The sequence below is a fragment of the Bos taurus genome, chromosome 25, assembly GCF_002263795.3.
Source record: "Bos taurus isolate L1 Dominette 01449 registration number 42190680 breed Hereford chromosome 25, ARS-UCD2.0, whole genome shotgun sequence".
Classification (NCBI taxonomy): Eukaryota; Metazoa; Chordata; class Mammalia; order Artiodactyla; family Bovidae; genus Bos; species Bos taurus.
In genome coordinates this window covers 32,966,212-32,993,350 of record NC_037352.1, presented here as the reverse complement: position 1 = coordinate 32,993,350, position 27,139 = coordinate 32,966,212, and the positions used below count along the sequence as shown (strand labels likewise).

General features: G+C 56.2%; 1 protein-coding gene across 11 annotated transcripts in view; it reads left to right on the top strand.

The window, feature by feature from the left end:
- Positions 1-27,139, top strand: part of GTF2IRD1 (GTF2I repeat domain containing 1) — a 117,966-nt gene that overhangs the window by 29,686 nt on the left and 61,141 nt on the right. For 8 of the 11 annotated variants that reach the window (XM_024984741.2, XM_024984740.2, XM_024984738.2 and 5 more), the window contains 7 exons: positions 9,029-9,157; positions 15,160-15,301; positions 17,710-17,865; positions 20,236-20,419; positions 21,143-21,453; positions 22,421-22,510; positions 24,637-24,720. In XM_024984741.2, coding sequence (XP_024840509.1) covers positions 9,035-9,157; positions 15,160-15,301; positions 17,710-17,865; positions 20,236-20,419; positions 21,143-21,453; positions 22,421-22,510; positions 24,637-24,720 — 1,090 coding nt within the window. In that variant the 5' untranslated portion in view covers positions 9,029-9,034. Of the gene's footprint in view, positions 1-9,028; positions 9,158-13,788; positions 14,465-15,159; positions 15,302-17,709; positions 17,866-20,235; positions 20,420-21,142; positions 21,454-22,420; positions 22,511-24,636; positions 24,721-27,139 lie in introns of those variants that run through there. The other 3 variants (NM_001191468.3, XM_010819509.4, XM_059881224.1) reach the window with 3 other exon arrangements.

Genomic DNA, 27,139 nt, shown 5'->3' with positions numbered 1-27,139 from the left:
ATAAGGACTGAGAAAAAAAGAAAAGGGGAAAATAAAAATGAGGATGGTTGTCAGAATTAAGTGCTTTGGGGTCTAACCCAGTCCTGGGACCTGAGAAGCAGCCCTGTGGTTCTCCCCCTCCCCCCAGGGCACCCCCTGCCCTGACTCTGGCCCCCTCTGTGTGTCCCCTGCTGGTGCCTCAGGTCCCTCATGGCATGGAGGACTGGCACCCGGGCTCCTGCAGTCAAGTTCATAAGCCCTGACCTGGTTCCCGCCTGCCTGCCTCCAGCCAGGGGCAGGGCCAGCCCACCGGTCTCATCAGCCAGCCACCCAGCTGGGCTGTCCCTGTGCCTGGGGTTCCTCTGAGTTAGGGGTCTCGCCCCAGGGAGGCACAGAAAGATGTGTGTCAGATGTCCCGAATCTCATCCTGACTTCACCACTCACTTTGAGCAAAAATGTCATCCCTCGGGGGCTTGGTTTTCTTCCACCTTTAAGATGGGCCCAGGGGACTTCCCTAGTAGTCCTGTAGCTAAGACTCCATGCTTCTAATACAGGGGGCCCGGGTTCAATCCCCGGTCAGGGAATTAGACGCCACAACTAAAGATCCCACCATGCCCAAACCAAGACCTGGCACAGCCAAATAAATAAATATTAAAGGGCTTCCCTGGTGGCTCAGCAGTAAAGAATCCACCTGCCAGTGCCAGAGACACAGGTTCGATCCCTGGTCCAGGAAGATCCCACATGCCTCGGAGCAACTGAGCCCAACGTGCCACAGCTAGTGAGCCTGTGCTCTAAACCCCGGGAACCGCAACTAAGGAGCCCACATGGCACAAATACCGAAGCCCGTGCACCCTAGTGCCCGTGCTCCGCAGCAAAGAGGAGCCACTGAAGTAAAAAGCCCAGGCACCGCAATCAGACAGTAACCCCTGCTCGCTGCATCTACAGAAAAGCCTACATAGCAATGAAGACCCAGCACAGCCAAAAATAAATAAGATGTTTTAAAAGTGGCTAATTTAAGAAAGAATGGGCCCTGTTACACTCCAGGGATAGAGGTCATAGCTGTCAGCATGCTGGTAAACGGGCACTCCCAAGGGAGGTGGACAAAGAGAGGAGGAGGGAGCTGGAGGGGGAAGCAGGGCAAGGAGGGTTCAGTTCAGTTCAGCCGCTCAGTCGTGTCCGACTCTTTGCGACCCCATGAACTGCAGCACGCCAGGGCTCCCTGTCCATCACCAACTCCCGGAGTTTACCCAAACTCATGGGCATTGAGTCGGTGATGCCATCCAACTATCTCATCCTCTGTTGTCCCCTTCTCCTCCTGTCCTCAATCTTTCCCAGCATCAGGGTCTTTTCAAATGAATATGCTCTTCGCATCAGGTGGCCAATGTATTGGGGTGTTGAACCCCTGGACAAAGGGGCCACCCGTTGCTGGAGAAGGTCCGGTTCCCATCAGAGTGAGGTCTTCCCAAGCACCCAGGCCATGCACAGCAGTAAGGACAAGTTCAAGAACAGCCCCCCACCCCCAGCCTTCCAGCTGGCCCTGAGCGCCCAGTGTGGGGCCTTTAGGACTGGAAACCCCTGCCAAAGTGCCGTCTCCTTGCCCTCATCCTAGCCCCTGTGCCGGACAGAGTGGTCTTTCTGGGCCCAGCTCCCGTGGGGGCCTCCCTCCCAGGGGCAAGTCTGCCTTGAATCAGGGCAGCCGTGACTCAGCCATGGACACAGCACTCAGCTAAGCTTTGGCTCTGACACCGGGCAGGCCTCCAGCTGTCGGCGGCCAGCAAAGCTGCCACTGTCTGGGCCAGGAATCCCGAGCAAGTGTGGGAGGCGGGCAGCGGGCAGGAAAAGCCAAGATGCTTGGAAACTTCCCTGGAGATTATCCAGGCCCAATACCCGATTGCCTGTCAGAATCCTTGGGACGCTGAAACGTACAGTGTCCTGAGTTCAAGGCAGACCCCCGGGGCTTCTGGGGGGCGGGGCCTAGGAAGCTGGACTGGCAGGTGTGGGTGGCAGCTGGGCTGCCTGCCCTCCTCACTCACAGGTGGGCAGAGCAAGGCTGGGAAGCTGGGTGACGGGGACAGTGTCACACAGCAGTGTCCCTGCAGACCAGAGACCCAGGGTCTGCCCTCCACCTCCCCCAACTCCACCTTCTGTTGTCTCCCCGTGGACTGTAGCCCGCCAGGCTCCTCTGTCCATGACGTTTTCCAGGCAAGAATACGGGAGTGGGCTGCCATGTCCTTCTCCTTTCCCCACCCAGGGATTGAACCCAAATCTCCTGCATTGGCAAGTGGATTCTTTACTGCTGAGCCACCAGGGAAGCCCAATCTGCTCTTAGGGGCTTCATAAAAGCCCCAAAGGTTGACCTGTCTGCTACCCGTGTGCCCTTCAAGCACATCAGGAGAGTGGCTTCCTCCCCGCTGCTGTGATCTCCTGGATGAAGCAGCGCCCCGCTCCTCTGGGAGACCCCCCTTTTGTCCCCCTCCCCGAGGAGCTCCCAAGACCATCTCTCGTCTCTAGGTGAAATTGGGTATTTTGGATCCAAAGGCAGGACCTATTGTCTGTGGCTTTGTGTGCCTTATTTGGTGTCTGTCCTTGTTCTCAGTGGCCAAGAGGGGTGTCTGGGCTCTTGGTCCTCCTGATGCCTGTGTCCTGGGGAGACTGCTCTGCCTGGGACTAAGGGGATTCTGTGCTAAAACCAGGACAGTCCCAGGCAAACCAGGGCGAGTTGGTCAGTCTGGCTGAGCATCAGCTGTCGATTTCATCAGGTGATCTTCCTGCTTCCTGCATCCTGGCAGGTGTGAGCAGTACAGTCCTCACGGCGCACGTCGAGGGGAAAGGACCAGGTTTGGGGTCAGAGAGACAGATGGACAGACCTCATCCTCACTACCCACTGACTGGGGCCTTAGGCGAGTCTCTGTGATGGAAGGATGATGTAGCAAGGAAGGATGCTCATGTGCAGATGCGCCACTCTGGATGTTCTGACAAGCTTTGAGGTGGTGCTGATGCTGCCAGTCCTGGGACCGCACTTGCAGGAGCACCTGTACAGGACACCTGTTGGATCCCTCACTTTCAGTTCCGGGACCGTTCCTCCTCCGTGATCCAAATACGTTCAAAATTGCAATCCCTCAGATTACCTGTTGGGAGCCAGGCAAACCCGTCATTGCCAGACAATAGCTTTTGAACATCCTGGCTCCCAGCCGAAGTGGCTGACCATCACATTTATTATTACCCCGTGCACTTTGCTGGATCTTAGTTCCCCAGCTGGGGATCGAACTCATGTAGTGGGAGCTCAGAGTCCTAAACCCTGGACCCTGGAGCTAGGGAAGTCCCTAACTCCCCTAATATTCGTTGAGTGTCCTTGAAAACTCAAGCAGGCGTTTGAGGCAGTGAAAATACAGTAAAGCAGACACCCTCTGGTCTCCCGGAGCTGAATTCCAGTTGGGGAAATCTGGCAGGAAGCACATGAGCAGGTCGCTTCAGACACTATGAAGGAAATGAATGAAGAGATGGGGGTGGGCTGCCATGTGGCTGCCGGGTCAGGGAGCTGATGGAGTGAAGGGGGCAACGGGAGAAGATAGAGACCTGCCAGAACCTTCTCTTCCAGAGGAGCCGACTCCACGGCCCCCGAGGGGCGCACACGGTGTGTCTGGGCAAGGGAAAGAGGGTGGCGCTGGAGCCCAGTACAGTGGGGCTGGAGCGCCAAGGAAAGGGGCAGATAGGCCTGGGCCCATGGGCCTACCGCTCGGGGAGGCGACCTCCTGCCAGCGGTGGGAACCCCCTGGAAGCTTCTTACGGGAAGCCACGTGAGATGATGTGGCTGCTGTTTGCAGGGAGCCCGTGGGGGCAGGAGGAGGTCAGAGAGACCCGTGAGAGGCCATTGCCACGGAGTGGGTGAGCGAGGAGGGCAGCCTGGATGGGGAGGTGGCGAGAAGTGGGCAGACCTGGGTGCGTTCTGGAGCTGAGCTCATGGGACTCCCCCCCACCCCGGATTGTTTCAGGGGTGAGAGAGGTGGGACCCGGGGATGAGGTCCCTCGGTCCTCCTGCACCTGAGCTGATGGCGGGAGAGGAGAGGATCTGAGTGGGGAATGTGGGCCGTGTTGTGTTTGGATTGCTTGTTGGGCACTGAACAGTTGACGTGGAGGAGGCAGCATCCCAGGAGAGGAGGGAGAGAGGTGGAGAAGCACCAGCGAATAGATGATGTGTAAGCCGAAAGAAAGTGAAAGTCGCTCAGTCACGTCCCACTCTTTGCGACCCCATGGACTACACAGTCCATGGGATTCTCTAGGCCAGAATACTGGAGTGGGTAGCCTATCCCTTTCCAGGGGACTCTTTACCAGTTGCCTGGAGAAGGAAATGGCAACCCACTCCAGTATTCTTGCCTGGAAAATACCATGGATGAAGGAGCCTGGTAGGCTACTGTCCATGGGGTTGCAAAGAGTCGGACACAACTGAGCGACTTTTCTGTAATTACCGCTCTTTACCAGTCGAGCAACAAGGGAATGGGCTTCCCTGATAGTTCAGCTGGTAAAGAATCCGCCTGCGATGTGGGAGACCCGGGTTCGATTCCTAGATTGGGAAGATCTGCTGGAGATGGTATAAGCTACCCACCCCAGTATTCTTGGGCTTCCCTGTTGACTTAGCTGGTAAAGAATCTGCCTGCAGTGTGGGAGGCCTGGGTTCGATCCCTGGGTTGGGAAGCTCCCCTGGAGAAGGGAAAGGCTGCCCACTCCAGTATTCTGGCCTGGAGAATTCCATGGACTCTGTAGTCCATGGGGCTGCAAAGAGTCAGACCGGACTGAGCGACTTTCCCTTTCAAGGGAGAGATTGCCTCCCGGCCAGGGAGGGAGTGGGACAGGGGCGGGGAGAGGGCCTTGGACCCTCAGCCGGCAGCACCCGGAGGGTGGGGAAGCCAGGTGTGTGGCCCTGGTGCCCTTGGCAGAAATGTTTGCGGTGGGATGCTCTCGGCCCCCGCTGACCTTGTCCCCGAGGAACTGGGGCGTGAGTGGAAGTCCCTTGTCACTCAGGGCTTCGTTGCTACTTGTGCCCCAGGTTGGGAGCCGGTCACCCGTGATGTCACTTCTGGGTGACATAGAGCAGCGCTTAGCTGCCCCAGCCTCACCCTGTCCCCATCCTCGCTGGCGTGTGACCTGTGTCGTGGCTCAGGCGGTGGCCTCCCATCCGTTCCCCCCAGGGACCGTCTCCTGTACTTTCTGAGTCACTTGCCTCCTGCTCAGCTAGCATATTCATGCTCTCTGTTCTGTGCAGTCTGTTGGTCTTATTGGGTGGTTTTCTTCTGCCTCATTTTCAGATTAGAAGTAGCCCCACCTGACACATTTCTCACTTTATACCTTACATTGGGATTCCCTGGTGGCTCAGACGGTAAAGAGTTTTGCCTGCAATGCAGGAGACCTGGGTTCGATCCCTGGGTCGGGAAGATCCCCTGGAGAAGGGAATGGCAACCCACTCCAGTATTCTTGCCTGGAGAATCCCATGGACGGAGGAGCCTGGCGGGCTACAATCCATGGGGTCACAAAGAGTGGGACACGACTGAGCGACTTCACTTTCACTTTTCCCATCTTGCACATGAGAAAATAGGGGGTCTAGGTGGTTGACCCCGTGTGGTCCTGGCAGCCCCAGGCCTGGGTCTCACCACATATGCATGATTCCCAGCTCATAGCTCCTGGCCCGTTCCAGCACTCTGGACCCCGCCTCTTCCACTAGCAGCAGCTCAAGCCGCAGGAACCTGCCCCTCTCAGGGGCTCAGGAGGATCTTCTCTGTCCTGGGAGCACGATGGACAAGGAATCAGGGGACGGCCCACAGCCCAGCCCCCTCCACACTCCCCTCCTCCTTCCCTAAGTCCCTGGCTCCTTCCTAAACGGATTAGGACCTTTGCCGGAAGGAGCCGGCAGCCGTCTGGGGCGACCCGGAGGCCAGGCCTGGAGCACTGTCTGGTGCCTCCTGCTTTGCCCTGATTTGATTTGCGCCCCAGCAGCTGGGAGGCTGGCAGCCTGAGGCCTTTCTGGAAGTGGCTCAAGGGACTGGGGAGGGCAGGGGGGTGGCTGAGAGGAGGGGGCAAGGCTCCATGCACCCCAGACAGGCCAGCCTCTCAGCTGCTCTCGCAACACCCCCACGATTAGGCTTCGTGTCGCAGAAAGCCCCTGGTTGCTTTTGCGACCATTCCCATGTCCTATCCAGGGCCCGGCATAACCCTCAGCATCCCTTAATGCTGCCAGTTTCAAGCTTTTATTGAAAAATAAGGCAAGAACTTGTCCAGTGGTTAAGATGCCTCGCATCTGCTGCGAGGGGTGTGAGTGTGATCCCTGCTTGGGGAACTAAGATCCTACATGCCATGCGGCCAAAAAAAAAAGATGGTTGATAGTGTATTTCAGGTGTTCCATAGCTTTCCTGTCTGCTTGTTATCAAAGTTACTGAGAATGGGGTATTAAAACATTTGACTGTAATTGTGGATTTCCCCCCCCCCTTAGGTAAGACAACCTAGGAGAATAAATACATTTTAAAACATTTATAAGTGAACCCATACTCACTTGGGGCAACTGCCGACCTGGCCAGTTATTAAAATTAATATTTGTGTACAACTAAGCAGCCAGCTTGGGCCAGGACAGCGTCCAGAGCCAAGCTCTTGTTGTTCCATCACTAAGTCCTGTCTGACTCTTTGTGACCCCCATGGACTGCAGCACGCCAGGCTTCCCCGTCCTTCACTTTCTCCCAGAGTTTTCTCAAACTCAAGTCCATTGAGTTGATGACATCCAACCATCTCATCCGCTGTCACCGCTTTCTCTTCCTGCCTTCAGTCTTTCCCAGCATCAGGATCTTTTCCAGTGAGTTGGCTCTTCGCATCAGGTGGCCAGAGTATTGGAGCTTCAGCTTCAGCATCAGTGCTTCCAATGAATATTCAGGGTTGCTTTCCTTTAGGATGGACTGGTTTGATCTCTTTGTAGTCCAAGGGACTCTCAAGAGTCTTCTCCAACACCATAATTCAAAAGCATCCATTCTTCAGCACTCAGCCTTCTTTATGGTCCAGCTCTCACATCTGTACATGAGTACTGGAAAAACCATAGCTTTGACTGTAGGGACCTCTGTCAGCAAAGTGATGTCTCTGCTTTTTAATATGGTGTCTAGGTTTGTCAGAGCTTTTCTTCCAAGGAGCAAGCGTCTTTTAATTTCATGAGAAAAGCTCTAGCGCATCCCTGATTCCTTTGAATGTTTCCGTCACTGAAGTTGGACACGTCTCACCACGTCACGTGTGACAGGCTCTGATATCTGCTGTTCTGTGTCATCGATTTCATGACCCACTAAGAGGCCGCAGCCTGTGGTTTGGACCACGCTGAGCTGGGCCCTTGGGGTGCAGCGGGAATTGGCCGAGCAGTCCCTGCCCTCATAGAGTTTATGGTCTGGTGGGGGGCAGCTCTGGTGGCAGAAGACACTCTGGACTTAGCACCAAGGCAGCAGGCCCAGCTGTCACTGCCAGGGCTCTCCAACCCCCGGCCCCAGTTTTGTGCACAGACTCCTTCCCCGCCAGGAAGCCAAGCGGGCAGGACTCACAGAATCCCTCTGACGCTTGCAGCTCTGCTCCCTGCTCCCTGGCCAGAACTGGCCACCTGGGGCCTCTGTACAGAGCACTAGAAGGCCTGAGCCTGGGGAGGGGATCGAAGGTCCCTGTCTCTGCTCTCTGCTCTCTGCCCTCTCCTTTGCTTGGACTGGCGAGGGGGCAGGTCGCCAATAGGAAGATGCTGGCACTGGGGCATTTTGGAGGAGGGATCCCTGGACCTGATTCCTGGGGTCAGGAAAGGGAGGGGCAGGATGGATCGCGGCAGGGGGCAGGGGAGGCTGACGTTTGTTATCCAGTGGGGCCCTGGCCCGGCCGGGTGATGTGGGGCCCTGGCCCGGCCGGGTGATGTAGGGCCAGCAGGCCTGTCCCCACCAGGCGCAGCCCCGATACGGGGCCCTGATCTGAGGGCGCCCCAGCTCTGTCCTCCGGGAGTCTCATGACAAGGGGCAAAGTCCTGTCTTGGGGAAACCTCGTCTGGGATGAAGGGGCCTCTGCCCTCTGTATCTCTCTGCACCCCTGAGACTCAGTCCTGACAACCAGGAAGTAGACTGCAGCTCCCAGCCTTGGGGCAGCAGCAGCCTTGCCCCTGGGAACTGTGATGGGGTCGGTCAGGGACAGAGGGGAGGCCAGTGGTGCCTGACCCGTCCTGCGAAGGAAAGGGTAGGAGAGGGGGCAGTCCAGGGAGCCTTCCCAGCAGAGGTGACAATTGAAAGCTAAGGCGGCAGGGGTTTTCCTGATGGTCCAGTGGTTAAAACTCTGCCTTCCAATTCAGGGGACAGGGGTTCAATCCCTGGTTGGAGATCTAAGACACACACACCCCCACCCCCACCCCCGCCATGCTGTGCAGTGTGGCCAAATACTAAAAATAAAAATTGTTTTCTTTTAAAGCTAAGAAAGCAGTCAGTAAATGCCGAAGGGGCCAGGGAGGGTATTCGGAGAATAGAACCTGTGACAGCTGAGGACCCATAAAGGGTGGTCATATGTCTGGGGGATGGTGACTTTTAGAGGACTCAGAGCATGGGGGTATAAGGAGGAGCTGGGGCAAGGGACAAGTCTGGAACCTGGAATACCGAGCTGAGGAGTCGAGAGCTAGTGTGGGCAGTAGGGAGCTATGGAGGGTGTGTGAGCAAGGGAGGGCCATGCCAGAGCAGTGTGTGGGGGGAGAGCTGGCATTTAGGGCCTGCCAGGCAGACTGCTCGTGACACTGGGCTTGGCTCCGGGGTGCAGACTTGGAGAGACAGGCCCTCAGTTACTCCGCTGCACACCTGTAATGCTCTGTGCAGGCTGCAGTGGCTCCAGGCCTTTAGAGCTCAGAGTCCTTCATGCATGGAAGACCCTTGGGGGAGGAGGAGACCAGTCCTTGACTCGTCCCACCTGGGAGGTGGAGGTGGTCTCTGGGGCTCGGCGGATTATGGTGGGGACAGACGCTACATGTGCCCCGCCCCACCCACCTCCGCCTGCTCCCCGCTCCTCCTCCATCCAGGCGACCATGGCCTTGCTGGGAAAGCGCTGTGACATCCCCGCCAACGGCTGCGGGCCTGACCGCTGGACCTCCGCCTTCACGCGCAAAGACGAGATCATCACCAGCCTCGTGTCTGCCTTAGATTCCATGGTGAGTGCCCTAGGGGCAGTGGGACAGCTGGCCTTCGTAACTCTGGTGCTCACAGGAGCCCCGCCGATCAAGGCCTCAGTGTCCCCCGCCTGTCCCAAGGCCTCTGCCCTCACCAGCATGAGAGCAAGCCTGTGAAACCTCAGCCCTCGTCCCCTCACCCCTTGTCTTCGTTTCGTCACCTCTCAGAGTTCAAGTCCCATCCCTGGGATGGTCACAGGTCTCCCTCCCTGGGGCTTCCCTAGTGGTCCAGTGGATAGGACTCTATGCTCCCAATGCAGGGCGCCCAGGTTCGATCCCTGGTCAGGGAACTAAAGATCCCACACGCTGCAGCCAAGATCACAGATCCCTTGTGCCGTAGCTAAGACCTGGAGCAGCCAAATAAATGTTTATGAATAACCAGATAAACTATTTCAGTGATTCCGTTACACAAAGCATCGTTTCTGGAGCTTGGGGGGCCACATGTGGCTAGTGGTCATGTTATCAGACAGTGTAGAAATAGAACATCTCCGTCACTGCAGAAATTCTAGGGGACCATCTCCGATGGCTCAGCAGCAAAGAATCCACCTGCAGTGCAGGAGACCTGGGTTGGAAAGATCCCCTGGAGAAGGGAATGGCAACCTGCTGCGGTATTCTTGCCTGGAGAATCCCATGGACAGAGGAGCCTGGCGGGCTACAGTCCATAGGGTCGCAAAGAGTGGGACATGACTGAGTACGGCTGGCAGTGCTGCTGTGGAGAGTGTTTCAGAGGCTCCCTGGAGGAATTGATGGCCCTCTGTCCTCGTGCCATGACCAGGACAGACTCCCCCGGGCTCCCCCAGGCCTTGCAACGAGGCCTTTACAGGTGTCCTGAGGGACCGTCGTGGATGACAGCAGCACTTGATTGACACTGTCTTAGCTCTGCTGGCACCCTCCAGGCCTTGGGCCGGGTCCTCGGGAGTCTTCAGTGGAGGGGGAGAGGGGGCAAAGTGCTGTCTGCTCATCACCTCCCCGCATCCAGTCTGCGATCCTTTTCCAGAAGCTTCCTTGTGACCCCCATTCTCTGTGCCTCTGGGCAAATCCACTCCCTGCTGTGACCTTAGCTTCTTCGGCTGTTGACGTGACCACATAGCAGAGGCTCACCTCCAGCCCTGGTGGCCTCCCCTTCAGTTCCGTTCAGTTCAGTTCAGTCGCTCAGTCGTGTCCGACTCTTTGCGACCCCATGAATCGCAGCACGCCAGGCTTCCCTGTCCATCACCAGCTCCCGGAGTTCACTCAGACTCACGTCCATCGAGTTGGTGATGCCATCCATCCATCTCATCCTCTGTCGTCCCCTTCTCCTCTTGCCCCCAATCCCTCCCAGCATCAGTCTTTTCCAAGGAGTCAACTCTTCTCACGAGGTGGCCAAACTACTGGAGTTTCAGCTTTAGCATCATTCCTTCCAAAGAAATCCCAGGGCTGGTCTCCTTCAGAATGGACTGGTTGGATCTCCTTGCAGTCCAGGGGACTCTCAAGAGTCTTCTCCAACACCACAGTTCAAAAGCATCAATTCTTTGGTGCTCAGCCTTCTTCACAGTCCAACTCTCACATCCATACATGACCACAGGAAAAACCATAGCCTTGACTAGATGGACCTTTGTTGGCAAAGTAATGTCTCTGCTTTTGAATATGCTATCTAGGTTGGTCATAACTTTCCTTCCAAGGAGGAAGCGTCTTTTAATTTCATGGCTGCAGTCACCATCTGCAGTGATTTTGGAGCCCCAAAAAATAAAGTCTGACACTGCTTCCACTGTTTCCCCATCTATTTCCCATGAAGTGATGGGACCAGATGCCATGATCTTCATTTTCTGAATGTTGAGCTTTAAGCCAATTTTTTCACTCTCCTCTTTCACTTTCATCAAGAGGCTTTTTAGTTCCTCTTCACTTTCTGCCATAAGGGTGCTGTCATCTGCATATTCTGAGGTTATTGATATTTATCCCGGCAATCTTGATTCCAGCTTGTGCTTCTTCCAGCCCAGTGTTTCTCATGATGTACTCTGCATATAAGTTAAATAAGCAGGGTGACAATATACAGCCTTGACGTACTCCTTTTCCTATTTGGAACCAGTCTGTTGTTCCATGGCCAGTTCTAACTGTTGCTTCCTGACCTGTATATAGGTTTCTCAAGAGGCAGGTCAGGTGGTCTGGTATTCCCATCTCTTTCAGAATTTTCCACACTTTATTGTGATCCACACAGTCAAAGGCTTTGGCATAGTCAATAAAGCAGAAATAGATGTTTTTCTGGAACTCTCTTGCTTTTTTGATGATCCAGTGGATATTGGCAATTTGATCTCTGGTTCCTCTGCCTTTTCTAAAACCAGCTTGAACATCAGGAAGTTCACGGTTCACATATTGCTGAAGCCTAGCTTGGAGAATTTTGAGCATTACTTTACTAGCATGTGAGATGAGTACAATTGTGCAGTAGTTTGAGCATTCTTTGGCATTGCCTTTTTTTGGGATTGGAATGAAAACTGACCTTTTCCAGTCCTGTGGCCACTGCTGAGTTTTCCAAATTTTCTGGCATATTGAGTGCAGCACTTTCACAGCATCATCTTTCAGGATTTGAAATAGCTCCACTGGAATTCCATCACCTCCACTAGCTTTGTTCGTAGAGATGCTTTCTTTTTTTTTTTTTTTGTAGAGATGCTTTCTAAGGCCCACTTGACTTCACATTCCAGGATGTCTGGCTCTAGGTCAGTGATCACACCATCGTGATTATCTGGGTCGTGAAGCTCTTTTTTGTACAGTTCTTCTGTGTATTCCTGCCACCTCTTTTTAATATCTTCTGCTCCTGTTAGGTCCATACCATTTCTGTCCTTTATCGAGCCCATCTTTGCATGAAATGTTCCCTTGGTATCTCTAATTTTCTTGAAGAGATCTCTAGTCTTTCCCATTCTGTTATTTTCCTCTATTTCTTTGCATTGATCACTGAGGAAGGCTTTCTTATCTCTTCTTGCTATTCTTTGGAACTCTGCATTCAGATGCTTATATCTTTCCTTTTCTCTTTTGCTTTTTGCTTCTCTTCTTTTCACAGCTATTTGTAAGGCCTCCCCAGACAGCCATTTTGCTTTTTTGCATTTCTTTTCCAAGAGGATGGTCTTGATCCCTGTCTTCTGTACAATATCATGAACCTCAGTCCATAGTTCATCAGACACTCTATCTATCAGATCTAGTCCCTTAAATCTATTTCTCACTTCCACTGTATAATAATAAGGGATTTGATTTAGGTCATACCTGAATGGTCTAGTGGTTTTCCCTACTTTCTTCGATTTAAGTCTGAATTTAGCGATAAGGAGCTCATGATCTGAGCCACAGTCAGCTCCTGGTCTTGTTTTTGCTAACTGTATAGAGCTTCTCCATCTTTGGCTGCAAAGAATATAATCCATCTGATTTCGGTGTTGACCATCTGGTGATGTCCATATGTAGAGTCTTCTCTTGTGTTGTTGGAAGAGAGTGTTTGCTATTACCAGTGCGTTCTTTTGGCAAAACTCTATTAGCCTTTGCCCTGCTTCATTCCGTATTCCAAGGCCAAATTTGCCTGTTACTCCAGGTGTTTCTTGACTTCCTACTTTTGCATTCCAGTCCCCTATAATGAAAAAGACATCTCTTTTGGGTGTTAGTTCTAAAAGGTCTTGTAGGTCTTCATGGAACCATTCAACTTCAGCTTCTTCAGCGTTACTGATTGAGGCATAGACTTGGATTACCGTGATATTGAATGGTTTGCCTTGGAAACGAACAGAGATCATTCTGTCGTTTTTGAGATTGCATCCAAGTACTGCATTTTGGACTCTTTTGTTCTGTACAAGGGCTACTCCGTTTCTTCTAAGGGATTCCTGCCCGCAGTAGTAGATATAATGGTCATCTGAGTTAAATTCACCCATTCCAGTCCATTTGAGTTCGGTGATTCCTAGAATGTCGACATTCACTCTTGCCATCTCTTGTTTGACCACTTCCAATTTGCCTTGATTCATGGACCTGACATTCCAGGTTCCTATGCAATATTTCTCTTTACAGCATTGGACCTTGCTTCTATCACCAGTCACATCCACAGCTGGGTATTGTTTTTGCTTTGGCTCCATCCCTTCATTCTTTCTGGAGTTATTTCTCCACTGATCTCCAGTAGCATACTGGGCACCTACTGACCTGGGGAATTCCTCTTTCTGTATCCTATCATTTTGCCTTTTCATACTGTTCATGGGGTTCTCAAGGCAAGAATACTGAAGTGGTTTGCCATTCCCTTCTCCAGAGGACCACATTCTGTCAGACCTCTCCACCATGACCCACCTGTCTTGGGTGGCCCCACGGGCATGGCTTAGTTTCACTGAGTTAGACAAGGCTGTGGTTCTAGTGTGATTAGATTGACTAGTTTTCTATGATTATCGTTTCAGTGTGTCTGCCCTCTGATGCCCTCTTGCAACACCTACCGTCTTACTTCGGTAACTCTTACCTTAGACGTGGGGTATCTCTTCATGGCTGTTCCAGCAAAGCGCAGCCACTGCTCCTTACCTTGGACGAGGGGTGTCTCCTCACCGCCGCCCCTCCTGACCTTGAACGTGGAGTAGCTCCTCTAGGCCCTCCTGCTCCCACGCAGCCACAGCTCCTTGGACGTGGGGTTGCTCCTCCCCTTGGAGACAGCTGAATCTGTTTGTTTGTTTGTTTTACCATGTTGCCTCGGGGAAGAGGATCGGCAGGGTTTGAGAGAGGAAATGAACACCATCCCTGCCCCAGGGGACAGTCTTGCTGGCCCTGAGATGTCTCCAGCTTCCTTACCAGGGTGACTCGTGGCCAGAGCTGCCACTCAAGGCATGATCATGGCCCAGAGAGAGTGTAGAACCTGGCCTATATCACATTCCTAGCAGCGGAATTGTGATTAGAAGCCAGACTTCTGACTGTCCACAGAGCGCTAACTCAGATAAAAACCAGCACTTATCAGATGCTGACTTCATGCCTAAAGGAAATCAGTCCTAAATATTCATTGGAGGGACTGATGCTGAAGCTAAAGCTCCAGTACTTTGGCCATCTGATGCAAAGAACTGACTCATTGGAAAAGACCTGGATGCTGGGAAAGATTGAGGGCAGAAGGAGAAGGGGATGACCAAGGATGAGATGGTTGGATGGCACCACCGACTCAATGGACATGAGTTTGAGCAAGCTCCGGGAGTTGGTGATGACAGGGAAGCCTGGCGTGGTGCAGTCCATGGGGTCGCAAAGAGTCGGACGCGACGGAGCGACTGAACTGACTGACGGACTATACTGCATGCCACGAGCTTTGCAGGCAGGTTTCCCAGTGAGGTAGGTCAGAGGCCTGAGATGCTGGCGGTCTTGGTTGCAGGGCCCCCATGTTAGGACTTCCTATGCCGTCGGCCCACCAGTCTCAACTCTGGGGCTGCAGAAAGAACCTCTTTGCCTCATCCCTACTCTGGCTGGCCTGATTTAGAGATTCTTTCCCACCAGCCAGGCCCCATTGAGTCCCCAGAACAAGGCCATTGCACCTCTGGGAGCTGGACGGTTTGTCTCCATTTTACAGACTGAGAAACTGAGGCCCAGAGGAGGGCATGACTTTTAGGAAGAAGCTGGTGCAGAATTAAAGCCTAAGTCTGTCCGAGCCTTGATTCTCCTAGGACCCATCCCACCTCCTCATCTGGGACTTAGAGCCCAGGACAGGGGCCTCTCATCCTGGCCCCTCATCTGGGACCAGGCCTGAGGCCAGAAGCCCACCAGGAACAGGAAGGCCTGGGGGTGGGACACAGACCTTGTGCGCCTTTGTCCTCCTCCAGAACCATAACCTTGTCCTCTTCCCCTGGCCTTGGCCAAGCTCTGTGGGGGTCATTCATTCATTCCCACTGCAGCATATAAGAACCAAGATGTTGAGCTGCCGGGGGGATCTCGGGCAGCTGGGGCCTCAGCTCTCACCCGCCAAAGCTGGCCCCGGGGGTGTCCGGAGTGGGGGGCCCTTTCCTGGGCTCACATCCCTGCTCCCTGCGCAGTGCTCTGCGCTCTCCAAGCTGAACGCCGAGGTGGCCTGCGTCGCTGTGCATGATGAGAGCGCCTTCGTGGTCGGCACCGAGAAGGGGAGAATGTTCCTGAACGCGCGCAAGGAGCTGCAGTCAGACTTCCTCAGGTTCTGCCGTGAGTACTCGGGGCTCCAGAGGGCCGGGGCCCGCAGTCCTGAAGGACAGGAGAGCTGGCACCTCCCTGGGTCCCTGGCGCAACACCAGGTGGCCGGCCCTGTGTCGGGGGAGACACGGGGCAAGCAGGGTGGGTGCAGGCTTCCCAACGTGGCATTTTCGGGGTGGAATCACACCACAGTCCCTCGGCCAAGAGAGATGAGCCGACCCAACCCTGGGCGGTCCAGATGCGGCCACCTCCATCCGCTGAGGGACAGAAATGGACACTGAGGCCCAGCACTGTGGCCTCATTCCTGCGCATCCCTGACGCGGGGACTGAGTCCACGTGCTTGGCTGATAATTATTGAGCGCCTGCTGCGTGCAACACCCCTGAAGCACTAACTCCCTCATCCTGATGTCAGCCCTGGGAGGCTGGTGCTGACCCCGTCACGGTAAAAGAATCTTGGAGCCGCCTACTGGAGGCCCCTGGGGATGAAGTGACTGAGGACTCGTCCAGCACGTAGGGAACGCTCTAGAAACGGGAGCAGTTACGGATGAAGTGATGAAGAGGGCTGGGCGCTGGCGCTCTTTGCTGTTCCCAGCAGGCCCAGGGGACAGTCGTCCCCAATATACAGATGAGAACATGAGGTGCAGTGAGCATAACCGCGGGCCGGGGGAGGTGTGAAACGCAGCTGACAGGTGATGGAGGCGGGGTCTACCCTTTCTAAATGGGGGGTGCAGCCTCTGTGCACCCCCTGGGACCCCTACCAAGGACTCCTGGTCGCTCCCAGAAGAGATGAGCCCTCCAAGCTGTAAGCCAGTAGCCCCGATCCAGAGGGGTCACTCTGAAGCCCCCAACTCTTCAGTGCTACCTGGGCCTACAGGGCTCCTTGGAAGCAGGCCGGGCCTCTGCGTTCTCTCCTCCCCGCATCCCTGGTGCCCAAGCACACACCCCCGGCTCCGTGTGTGTCCCTGCTCACCGCCGCCTCCATCCCTGCTGTTCCCCTCTCCTGACAGGCCTTCCCGCCCCCCTGTGCCTGGCAGACGCCCCCCCAGCCTTCAGACTCACACCCCTCCCGGCCTCATCCATGCCCCTCCGCCCCAGCGCCCAGACTGTGGCTGCCCACCGCCCACTCCATGCACTCCTCCTGTGCCCACAACTTCCATCTGCACGCCTGGTGCCCCAGCTTGGCGATGAGCTCCCCAGGAAGGGGGTTGGCTTCCCCTCTGTGGGAGGTTAGAGCCCAGGTGGGCATGCAAGCCCATGGTTTGGGGGACTCAGAGCTCTTGGGGGCTAAGAGCGGGCCCTGGGGCCTCATCCCGGCTCTGCCACCTGCTGGGCCTCAGTCTCCTCATCTGTGAAAGGGGACCATGGTGCTACCCTCTCCTGGGTCAAGCTGAGGATTAAACGGATTAATACATGGCGAGCACCTAAAACTGCTGGGCACGTAGTTCATGCTCCATAAACGCCAGCCATTGTTTTCCTCGCTGTTAGTAGCCCTTTCATTACCCCACCCCGGGTCCTGGACTCTGGGATTAGCCAGTTTTGGGAAGGCTGACCCCCGGTGCTGGGACACACCATTGTATCCTTACTAGGGTCCAGCTGCTTCCCCAGCCAAACCCCTCCACCACCCGGCTCTCGGAACCTGTCTGCTCTCCAAGCTTGGGCAGGAGACCTGGACCTGGGTAGGGTGGGCAGTGGCGGGGGTCCGTGGCCCTAGTGGGCCAGCCTGGGAGCCAGCCCAGAGCCTGGGGAAGGTGCACCTGGCTTCCCAGAGCCAGGCAGAGCCGCTATTTATAGCGCCGGGAACTTGGCTGGTTTATTTCAAGCTTCACAGGTCCCCAAGGAGAGCAGACTCCAAGCTGAGATGGGGGGGCCCCCGGGCCCTCCTCTCATTCTCTTTCCAACGAAGTTTCTAGCATCTTCCCCACGCTCCCAGGCCCCCACCCTGGCCCAGCCTGGCATGAAGCACTTCACAGCCCCCTTCAGCCTCCTGCTGGGGTCCCCATCATCTCCCCATTTGGCAGAGCAGAGAGGTAGGACCTTGATTGGTTAAGACAGAAAGGGGTGCTGGACCGGACATTCGTTGAACCCCAGTTCTGCCCCAGGCCAGCTAGTCTCCTGGTTGAGAGCTCACAGGCTGAGGCCCAGAGAGGGAAGGGACTTACCCAGGGTCAGCCGGTGAGTTAGAGGTAAGCAGGGATGAGTGCCCTGTGCTGGGCACTGGGCACTCAATTGACCAGCCTGGCCCTAGGCAGGGTGGCTGGGACAGACCTCACTCACTCATTAATCCTTCCTTCATTCCTCCGTGGGCACTCTGTGTTGCGTGCCCAGCTGCAGGACTCGACCCAAGCCAGGGACATCCCCGCTCACTGGGCTGGTGGTGAGGTGAGAACTCACCACGGCCTCACATGCTCTGTGTCCCGCAGGAGGGGCCCCGTGGAAGGAGCCGGAGGCAGAGCACCCCAAGAAGGTGCCACGGGGTGAGGGTGGCGGCCGGAACGTCCCACGGTCAGCCCTGGAACATGGCTCGGACGTGTACCTTCTGCGGAAGATGGTAGAGGAGGTGTTTGATGTTCTTTATAGTAAGATCCTTCCTCATTCCATTTGGGGCCCCCAGGTGGGTGGGAGCCCCCGGCCCCACCATCCCCAGCTGAGGAGGCCCTGCTCCCGCCACTGCAGGCCGTGGGCAAAACCTCAAGGTGTGGGGCCTTCCCCCCCTCACCCCCCAGCTCTCCCCCATTCTGCATCCCCAGGCATGGCTCCCCCATCCCAGCCCCATTTCCTTGAACCACCATCCCTGCCCTGATCTCCTAGCCTCCAGCTCCCTGCCGGCCCCCACCTGCCCTGTGCCAGGCATCTTCCTAAAGCACAGGTCTGACCACAGAGCTCTTTCCTCCGCTCCCTTCTTGGGTTCCCTGTCACCCTGGGCGTGGCATCAGCCCCCACCCCAGCCCACCAACCCCGCCTCTAGCCCTTCTGACCCCCTTCCTCTTCTCCCACTCACTGCGGCTTCATTTCACACCTCCTCACCTTTGCTCTGCTGCGCCTGTCAGGCTGGCCCTCCCCTCTGTCTGGTGGGCACAACATTGCTCTCTGAGGCTCAGCTTCAGGAAGCCCCCAGCTCCGAGTTGGGTTAGGGTCCCCTGTGGGCACCGCTGTGCCCTGTGGCTTCACCCAGTTGCTCTTCAGGATCCGGGACCTGCCTGCACTTTCTGCTGTTCTTAGCCTGCAGTTTCAGAACCCAGCAAAAGCAGGAGCCCAGAGGGTGTTTGTTGAATGACTGAATGAAGGCTACCTGGCCATCCAAGTCTTTCCCCTGGAGTAGGAGAAGGGGAAGGGATGAGCAGGCCTGGCCTCCCTCGGGAAATGTCAGGTTGCCGCCAGGTCTCTGGCCCAGTGGTGACCTCCACGCTCCCTGGGTGACCTCAGGCAGGTCCCCTCCATCCCTAAGGGGCCCCCCATTATTTCTCATTTGCTTTATTCCTTCCCCTCCTGCAGCCTTTGGCTCTCTGGAGCAGAGGTCTGGGCGAGTGGGGAAACCCTGCTGGAGTCTAGATGTCAGTAGAAGGAAGCCAAGAGGAGTTGGGGTCTGGAGGCCCTGGTGGGCAGGCTGGCCGCCTGGGATGGGAGGACTGGTCACGCGTGGTGGGCTGTGTCACTGCAGACAGTTTTGCCAGATACAGGGCACATGCCCAGAGCCCCTGCGCCCCTGCTCACTGTACCCCGACTCTGCCTTCCTGCCTCGGGCAGAATCAGATGTGGCTACTGGGGCGGAGCTTCCTTCTGGCTCCTGGTGCGTGGATGCTTAGTCGCTTCAGCCGTGTCTGACTCTTTGCAACCCCATGGACCTTAGCCCCCTGGGCTTCCCAGGTGGCACTAATGGTAAAGAACCCGCATGCAATGCAAGAGACGTAGGAGATTCAGGTTCGATCCCTGAGTTGGGAAGATCCCCTGGAGGAGGTCAGGGCAACCCACTCCAGTATTCCTGCCTAGAGAATCCCAAGGACATAGAAGCCTGGCAGGCCATAGTCCACAAGGTTGCAAAGAGTCGGACCTAGCTGAAGTGACTTAGCACACACACGCACAGACTGTAGCCCACCAGGCTCCTCCGTCCATGGGATCCTCCAGGTGGGAATACTGGAGTGGGCTGCCATTTCCTTCTCCAGGGGATTTTCCCGAGCCAGGGATCGAGCCTGCACCTCTTACGTCTCCTGCATTGGCAGGCGGGTTCTTTACCGCCAGCGCCACCTGGGAAGCCCTCTGGCCCCTGGTAGGGGGTGGCAGAAGTCCGTGAGCCCAGGCCCCTCGGCCACCCCTTCTGTCCCCCCTTCCCTCGTGCTCGCCATCTTTTTTTTTTTTGGCCACAGCATGTGGAGTGTGGTGTCTTACTTAGCACCCCAGCCAGGGTAGGGGGGTACTTGCGCCCCTGCATGGGGAGTGCGGAGTCTTAACCACGGGCCCACCAGGGAAGCCCTTCCCCGTCTTCTCAGCCTGTCTGTTCTGCCTCTCGCTTCGTCTCCATTCCTCTCTCCCTCCCCTGCCCTACCCTCTCTCTTCCTTTCTCCTTCCTCCCTGTGGCAGTTGCCTTTCCCCTGTGTGTCCTCCGTCTCTCACCGCCCCCTCCTCCCCTCCTGCCTGAGCCCCCGGCCCTGCTTTCCCTTCCACCCAGATGCCTGGAGAAGAGAGTGGCAGGGAAGCCAGGGGACCCTGTTGATGGGCAGCCGTGGCCCTTGACTGCAGCGGGGCCGTCCACAGCCCCCGCCTGCTGTACCTGCAGGGGGGTCAGTCTCTGTGAGGTTTGCAGGCTAAAGGGCCTGTGGGGTCCATCTCCTGGGGGCCTGGCACCGTAGGGAGTGGCTCAGCACGGCCCCAGCTCTGGGGCGCACCCGGCCCCCGCCCCGGCCTGGCTTCCCTCTCATCAGGCCTCTCTCCTCCACCCCCCGTGCCCGCAGGCGAGGCCCTGGGCAGGGCCAGCGTGGTGCCGCTGCCCTACGAGCGGCTGCTCCGGGAGCCGGGGCTGCTGGCCGTGCAGGGGCTACCTGAGGGCCTGGCCTTCCGGAGGCCGGCCGAATACGACCCCAAGGCCCTCATGGCCATCCTGGAGCACAGCCACCGGATCCGCTTCAAGCTTAAGAGGTGAGTGAGGCTGCTGGCCAGGGAGTGGCCGAGAGCCAGTGGCCGGACGGTGGGGGCTGGGCCGGGCGATGACCTGCTTCCGTGCTATGGCCGCTGGCCCGGCCGGAGGGGAGGGGACTTTAGCATCCCTACCGGGGACCCTGCTTGTAAGAGCTCCCAGTCTGATGCCAGGAGTGAGGCAGAAACGCAAGCACAGAGCATGCTCCGAGCCAGGTGTGGTCACAGAAGTCTTCCCTGGGGACTTCTGTGTGCAGAGAGGCTCGGCTGGGGAAGAAATAGCACCAGCAGCCCCGCAGGTATCAGGAACAGCCTGTGTGGAGGCGGGAAGCCACATCGTGCTGCTCCTTGGGGTTGTCAAGCAAGGCTTCCATTAGGGGCTGGTGGGCGGGGGAGGGTACCGATCGCCCGGTCAGCCGGGAAGCAGCCTGAGTCACCCATCGGGGTTAGGCGAGGCCAGGACACGAGCCCGGGAAGGAGGGATGCATTAGGAGATGAAAGCCTATTGGCTGCAGCTGAAAGGATGCGATGGGTGGGCCTTGGGGAGAGCCCAGGTGTGGGGCCCTGCACATGTCACACCCCCCCTGGGCCTGCACCCCCGCCTGTAAACGAGGACCAGCTCCCGTCCCATGTGCCTCACAGGCTCTCTGCAGGGATGGCTGGGGGCAGACATAGCCCTGGCTGGACGGGGGCGCACAGCCATCACGCGTCCTTTGCTTCACCCAGGCCGCTCGAGGATGGCGGACGGGACTCGAAGGCCCTGGTGGAGCTGAATGGCGTCTCTCTGCTAGCCAAGGGGGCTCGGGACTGTGGCCTACACGGCCAGACCCCCAAGGGGCCACCTCAGGACCTGCCTCCCCCTGCCACCTCCTCGTCCGTGGCCAGCTTCCTGTACAGCACGGCCCTCCCCAACCACGCCGTGCGGGAGCTCAAGCAGGAGGCGCCTGCCTGCCCGCTCGGCCCCAGTGACCTGGGCCTCGGCCGGCCCGGGCCGGAGCCCAAGGCCCCCGCTGCCCAGGACTTCCCAGACTGCTGTGGTAAGCTGCTTCCGGGGCCCCTGAGTCTGGGAGTGGGAAAGAGGTCACTCCTGCAGGGGCAGCTTCCCAGGGGAGGTCGGGGTGCTCAGGGCTGCAGGAGGCGTCTCGGAGCCAGGGGCTGGGGTGGGGCAGCTGGCGTCCTAGCTTGGACTCCGTCAGACCCCAGCCTCCGCCCAGTCATCTGTGACCTGGGACAAGAGATGCCCAAGAGGATCCCCGGGGGAGTCTCTGGAGGTGGGGAGTAAGCATACTAATCAGGTCCATGCATTTAATGAGCACCTACTGCGTACCCAGCATGGAATTAGGGATACCGGAAACATAAGGAAAAACTGGGCATGAGAAAGACCTGTATCCTTATTTTGGCCCCTCTACAAAGTGGCTGTGTGTCCCAGGGCAAATCTCTCTACCTCTCTGAGCCTGTTTCCTCCTCTGTAAAATGGAGATATGGAGAGTACCTGTCTAGCTGGGTTGTCATCAGGATGAAATGACAGGGCACGTTAGCAGTGCACGTTCTCGGGCCCAGCCACCTGCAAACTGACAAGTGTGCCGAGTGGTTCCAGTGGGTGCTCAAGTCTGAGAACCACTGTACTACAGCCCTGAGTGCAATGCTCGGCACAGAGTAGGTGCTTATTATAAGTTACGAGAAGGAGAAAAAGGGAGCCCACCCTCCCCTCCACAGACGTGTGGGCTGAGCCGGAGGACAGGGCTTATATGCCTGAAACAAGTGTCCCCACCTGTAAAAGGTGACCTGGGATTGTGCCATCCAGAGAGCAGACTCCGCTACAGAATGTCTCAGGCCTCTGGTCAGCGAAGCTGCCTTGAGTTCCTGATCACGGGGCTCAGTTCTGGGTTCTTGCTGGTGGGGGAAATGTTACCCCAGAGCCCCGACCTGTGCACCCAGGCCAGATTTAGGGGAGCCCCTCTTAGGGCCCACCTTGAACCTGTGCCTTTCTGCTCCCTTGTCCAGGACAGAAGCCCACTGGTCCTGGCGGTCCTCTCATTCAGAATGTCCATGCCTCTAAGCGGATCCTCTTCTCCATCGTCCACGACAAGTCAGGTAGGACAGTGCCCGTGGCAGCACCCTGTCCAGAGTGGGGATCCAGGACTGGGGTGCTGCTTCCTGACGTGCATGTGTGTCCCCTGAGTCTTTGTGAGAGGTAGGAGGACCAGCACTGCACAAGGGGCTTGTGCGTAAAACCAACATGTAATAGTTACACCGTGCTGCGTAACAAATTGCCCCAAAACTTAAAATGCCAAGCATCAATGCCTTATGGTTTCCGTGGGTCAGGAATTCAGGAGCAGTGTAGCCAGCTGCCTGTGGTTTTGGTATCTCTCATGAGGCCATTGATCAAGATGTCAGCTGGGGCTGTGATCATCTGAAGGCTCAGTTGGGGCTGGAGGATCCACCTCAAGCTCGCCCATGTGGCTGTTGGCAGGATTCATATTCCTTACTACGTGGGCCTCTACAGGGCTGCTTGAGTACCCTCACAATGTGGCAGCTGGCTTCCTGGAATTAGTGATCTGAGAGAGTAAGGAGGAAGCCACATGTCTTTTATGACCCAGCCTCAGAAATTACTTGTCCCTTCTGCCATGTTCTACCCATTAGAAGCCAGGGATTTGGGACTTTCCTGGGGGTCCAGTGGTTAGGACTCCATGCTTCCGCTGCAGGGGGCACGGACAGGGTCAGTCCCTGCTCAGGGAACTAAGATCCTGCAAGCTGCATGGCATGGCCATAAAAAATAATGAAGCCAAGAACTCGATCCAGTTCATACTCAAAACGGAGAGAGAGGAATTAAACTCCACCTTGTGAAAAAACAGGTGTCCAAGAAATATGTGGCCAGATGGATAGATGTTTTTTGTTTTAATTTCAGGCCTTTCAAGCAAGGGAGAGGCTTCTTAAGAATATATTTGTTTGTTTGTTCGGCTCTGCCAGTCCTTGTTGCAACGCGCAGGGTCTTTACTTGGGGCTCCTAAATTCTTAGTTGTGGCTTGTAGGATCTAGTTCCCCGACCAGGGATCAACCCCAGGCCCCCCGCGCCCCCCCACTTTGGGAGTCCAGAGTCTCAGCCCCTGGACCACCAGGGAAGTCCTGTGGACACATTTTTAAAGTACCAGGCAGTATAGGGGACAGGAAAATGTGGAATTCATTTATACCAAAACAGGATGAAGTGAGACTTTGCAGCAGCTTTGCCTTGTGGAGGTCTCAGCCTCACTTTGATGAGAGGTTCGTTAAGAAACCAGGTGCTAGCTGGGTGATCTCAGGCAAGTTACTCAGCCTCTCTGAGACTCAGTTTTCCCACATACAAAATGGAAATAATGCTGCATTTGCTATCTATGTTTACAAATTGTTCTGAGGGATTCATTAGGATACTGCGTGCTAAATTGCTTCTGTCATGTCCAACTCTTTGCAACCCCGTGGGCTGTAGCCTGCCAGGCTTCTCTGTCCATGGGATTCTCCAGGCAAGAATACTGGAGTGGGTTGCCATGCCCTCCTCCAGGGGATCTTCCCAATCCAGGAATTGAACCCGCATCTCCTACATCTCCTACACTGGCAGGCAGGTTCTTTACCACGAGGAACACCTGGGAAGCCCCAACCAGGATGTTACATATGGATAAAGTACTTAGCCCAGATAGCTACTTAATACATTAAAGATGTTCCTTTTATCATTTTAATGAACCAAATGATCTCTTTAGTGATTCACGCTAAATTGAGGGAGAGACTTTGGATCTGTGGGAGAGGCCAGCAGGGCTGAGGGTTTGAGGGGCCAAAGCTGAGTGAGAACCAGACATGACGGTTAGGTTTTGAAAGTCGAGACTCAGGAGAGGCCCAGGATGGACTGGCTGCGCCTGCATGATACGCACTGCCCATGAGGCGGACCGGGGGCTTCCCAGGTGGCTCCGTGGGTAAAGAATCCACCTGCAATGTGGGAGACACGAGTTCGATCCCTGGGTCGGGACGACCCCTGGAGGAGGAGGGTGTGGCGACCCCCTCCAGTATTCTTGCCTGGAGAATCCCGTGGACGGAGGAGCCTGGGGGGCTGCAGTCCATGGGGTCGCACAGAGTCAGGCAGGACCACAGAAAACTGAGCACACCCATGCGGTGGGTGGACAGAGGCCAGCGGCCTCCAGATCGCGGGGTCCCTGCTCAGACGGGCCTCACTTGTCCCTCCTGTGTTTTGATAGAGAAATGGGACGCCTTCATAAAGGAAACCGAGGACATCAACACTCTGCGGGAGTGCGTGCAGATCCTGTTTAACAGCAGATATGGTGAGTGGGCGGCGCGGGCCGCGGGGTGGCCCCGGCAGCGTGCTGAGCAGCTCATTATGTGGCAATCACTCGTGTTCCCCGACATGACAGCAGGAGCCATATGCTGGTTCCCGCGCACCGTCAACGCGAATGTCATCTCCTGTCTGGGGAGGGGGTGGTTGTGTCAATATTTCCCTTCCAGATTCCCCGGGTGGGGGCGGGGAGACTGATGGCATAGCCCCAGACTGACTCACCTGTGGGAGGCAGGCCGGAAGCATGGTGGGGCGACTGCCCATCTAGGGGACCATCCAGAGAAATGTTTGTCGGCCTGGCATGCCCACAAGTTCCCCGTTGCACCGTGCCATATCCCGTCACCTCATTTCTGCCCCCTTCCTGGCGTGCCGCCTGCCCAGGGAGCCCTTTGCAGGTTTTTCGGACCAGACTCCTTACTTGTTCTTCAAAACTCATTCTGGGCCCTCAAAACCCTGATGGTTTCCTCTCTGTTCCGTGTCGCATGCTTGATGCACCATGTCTGTATCTGTCCCCGTGAGGGGCCCGGGCAGCCCTGGCCCCTCGGTATCCCCGGCACCCAGGCCAGAGCTGGGCTCAGAGCACATGTCAGCTCATAGTATTCCGGGCAACAGACACAGGTGGTAACCGGGGCTAGGGTGGGGGGTCTCCCACATGATGGTGCTTCAGCCAAGCGTGCAGGGCAGCCACTGGTTGGCTCGGAGGCAGGGGCCAGACCTGTAAACTCACGCTGAGTCCTGGGATCCCCAAGTCGCCTCCCCCACCTGGTCCCCTTTGTCCCATCAGCAGTCCTGTATCACCCTCACTGATGGGCTCAGCCTCCCTGGAGCTCTGCCTGTGAGCCCCACGCTGATCAGATGCAGCGTGGGCCTGGCCAGGGTGGGATGAGGTGACGCACGTACCCCCAGATCACTTGGCTCGCAGCTGTGGTGTCACTGAACTCACCGGCATCGTGCAGCCGCCTGGGGGGTGGTCCCTCTGCATGAGGAGACTGGGGGAGGGGGCACCACCCAGAGCCACAGGGACAGAGAGGAGGGTCCGGGGCCTGGGGAACTGCTGCAGCTGTGGGATTGGGGAGAGCACTGCCCTGGGAGTCCACAGCCACTTGCCAGGTGCCCTGGAGTTGCCCGGTCCTCCCTAACCTTGACCTCACCATAACCAGACCAGCCCCAAATCAAGACGGCTCCACTGCCCTCCCTCCCCTCCTTGCTGTTGTTCAGTCACTAAGTCGTGTCCGACTCTTTTGCGGCCCCACGGACTGTAGCCCTCCAGGCTCCTCTGTCCATGGGATTCTCCAGGCAAGAATACTGGAGTGGGTTGCCATTTCCTTCTCCAGGGGATCTTCCTGACCCAGGGATCAAACCCGAGTCTCCTTCTGGCAGGTGGATTCATGACCGCTGAGCCACCTGGCTGGCTCCTCTCCCCCGCTGCTTGGCTGAAAAAAAAAACCCTCTTTCTCTGCTCACAACACTTCTGACAACAGAAATCAGTGTTTTCCATGCCACGCAACCCTGTGAATACCAGCTGGGGGCCCTACATCTTGTTTTAATTCTGACCCTAACTCCCCATAGTTACAGACGCAACCCCCCACCGCAGATTAAGGGCTCAGTCCCCCAAGACCGCACCCCTACTTCAGACACCATTCACAAGTAATGGGTCCCCAGCGTACCCACACTTCTGTCCAACTTGTCTACCCATCTGCAGTTCCCACGACCCCCTCCAGGGATTTGGCAGTTTGCCAGAAGGATTCCCAGGTGGCTCAGCGGTGAGGCATCCACCTGCCAGTACAGGAGGCGCAGGAGATACGGGTTTGATCCCTGGGTCGGGGAGATCCCCTGGAGGAGAAATGGGAGCCCACTCCAGTATTATCACAGAGAAGCCTGGTGGGCTATAGTCCATGTGATCTCAAAGAGTCGGACACAACTGAAGCGACTAAGTATACACACACACTCACACACACACACACACGCACACATATACACGCACACCAGAGTTGAAGATCACATGTGTCCTTACTATATCGCATATCGCACTTGCTTCTTTTCTTTTTTAAAAAAATTTAGTTTTATTTATTTATTTTGTCTGTGCTGGGTCTTTGTTGCTGCACAGGCTTTTCTGTAGTTGCGAGGCTTGGGGGCTGCTCTCTAGATGTGGTGTGTGGGCTTCTCATTGTGGTGGCTTCTCTTGTTGCGGAGCATAGGCTCTAGGACACAGACCCAGTAGTGGGGCATGGGCTTAGTTGCCCCAAGGCGTGTGGGATCTTCCCACATTAAGGACTGAACCCATGTCTCCTGCATTGGCAGGTGGATTCTTCACCAGTGAACCATCAGGGAAGCCCTCTTTCTTCCCTTCATTTTTGTTCTCACTCACTGACCTGTTGGCTCACTTCTCAGTAATGCGTTTTGAGCCC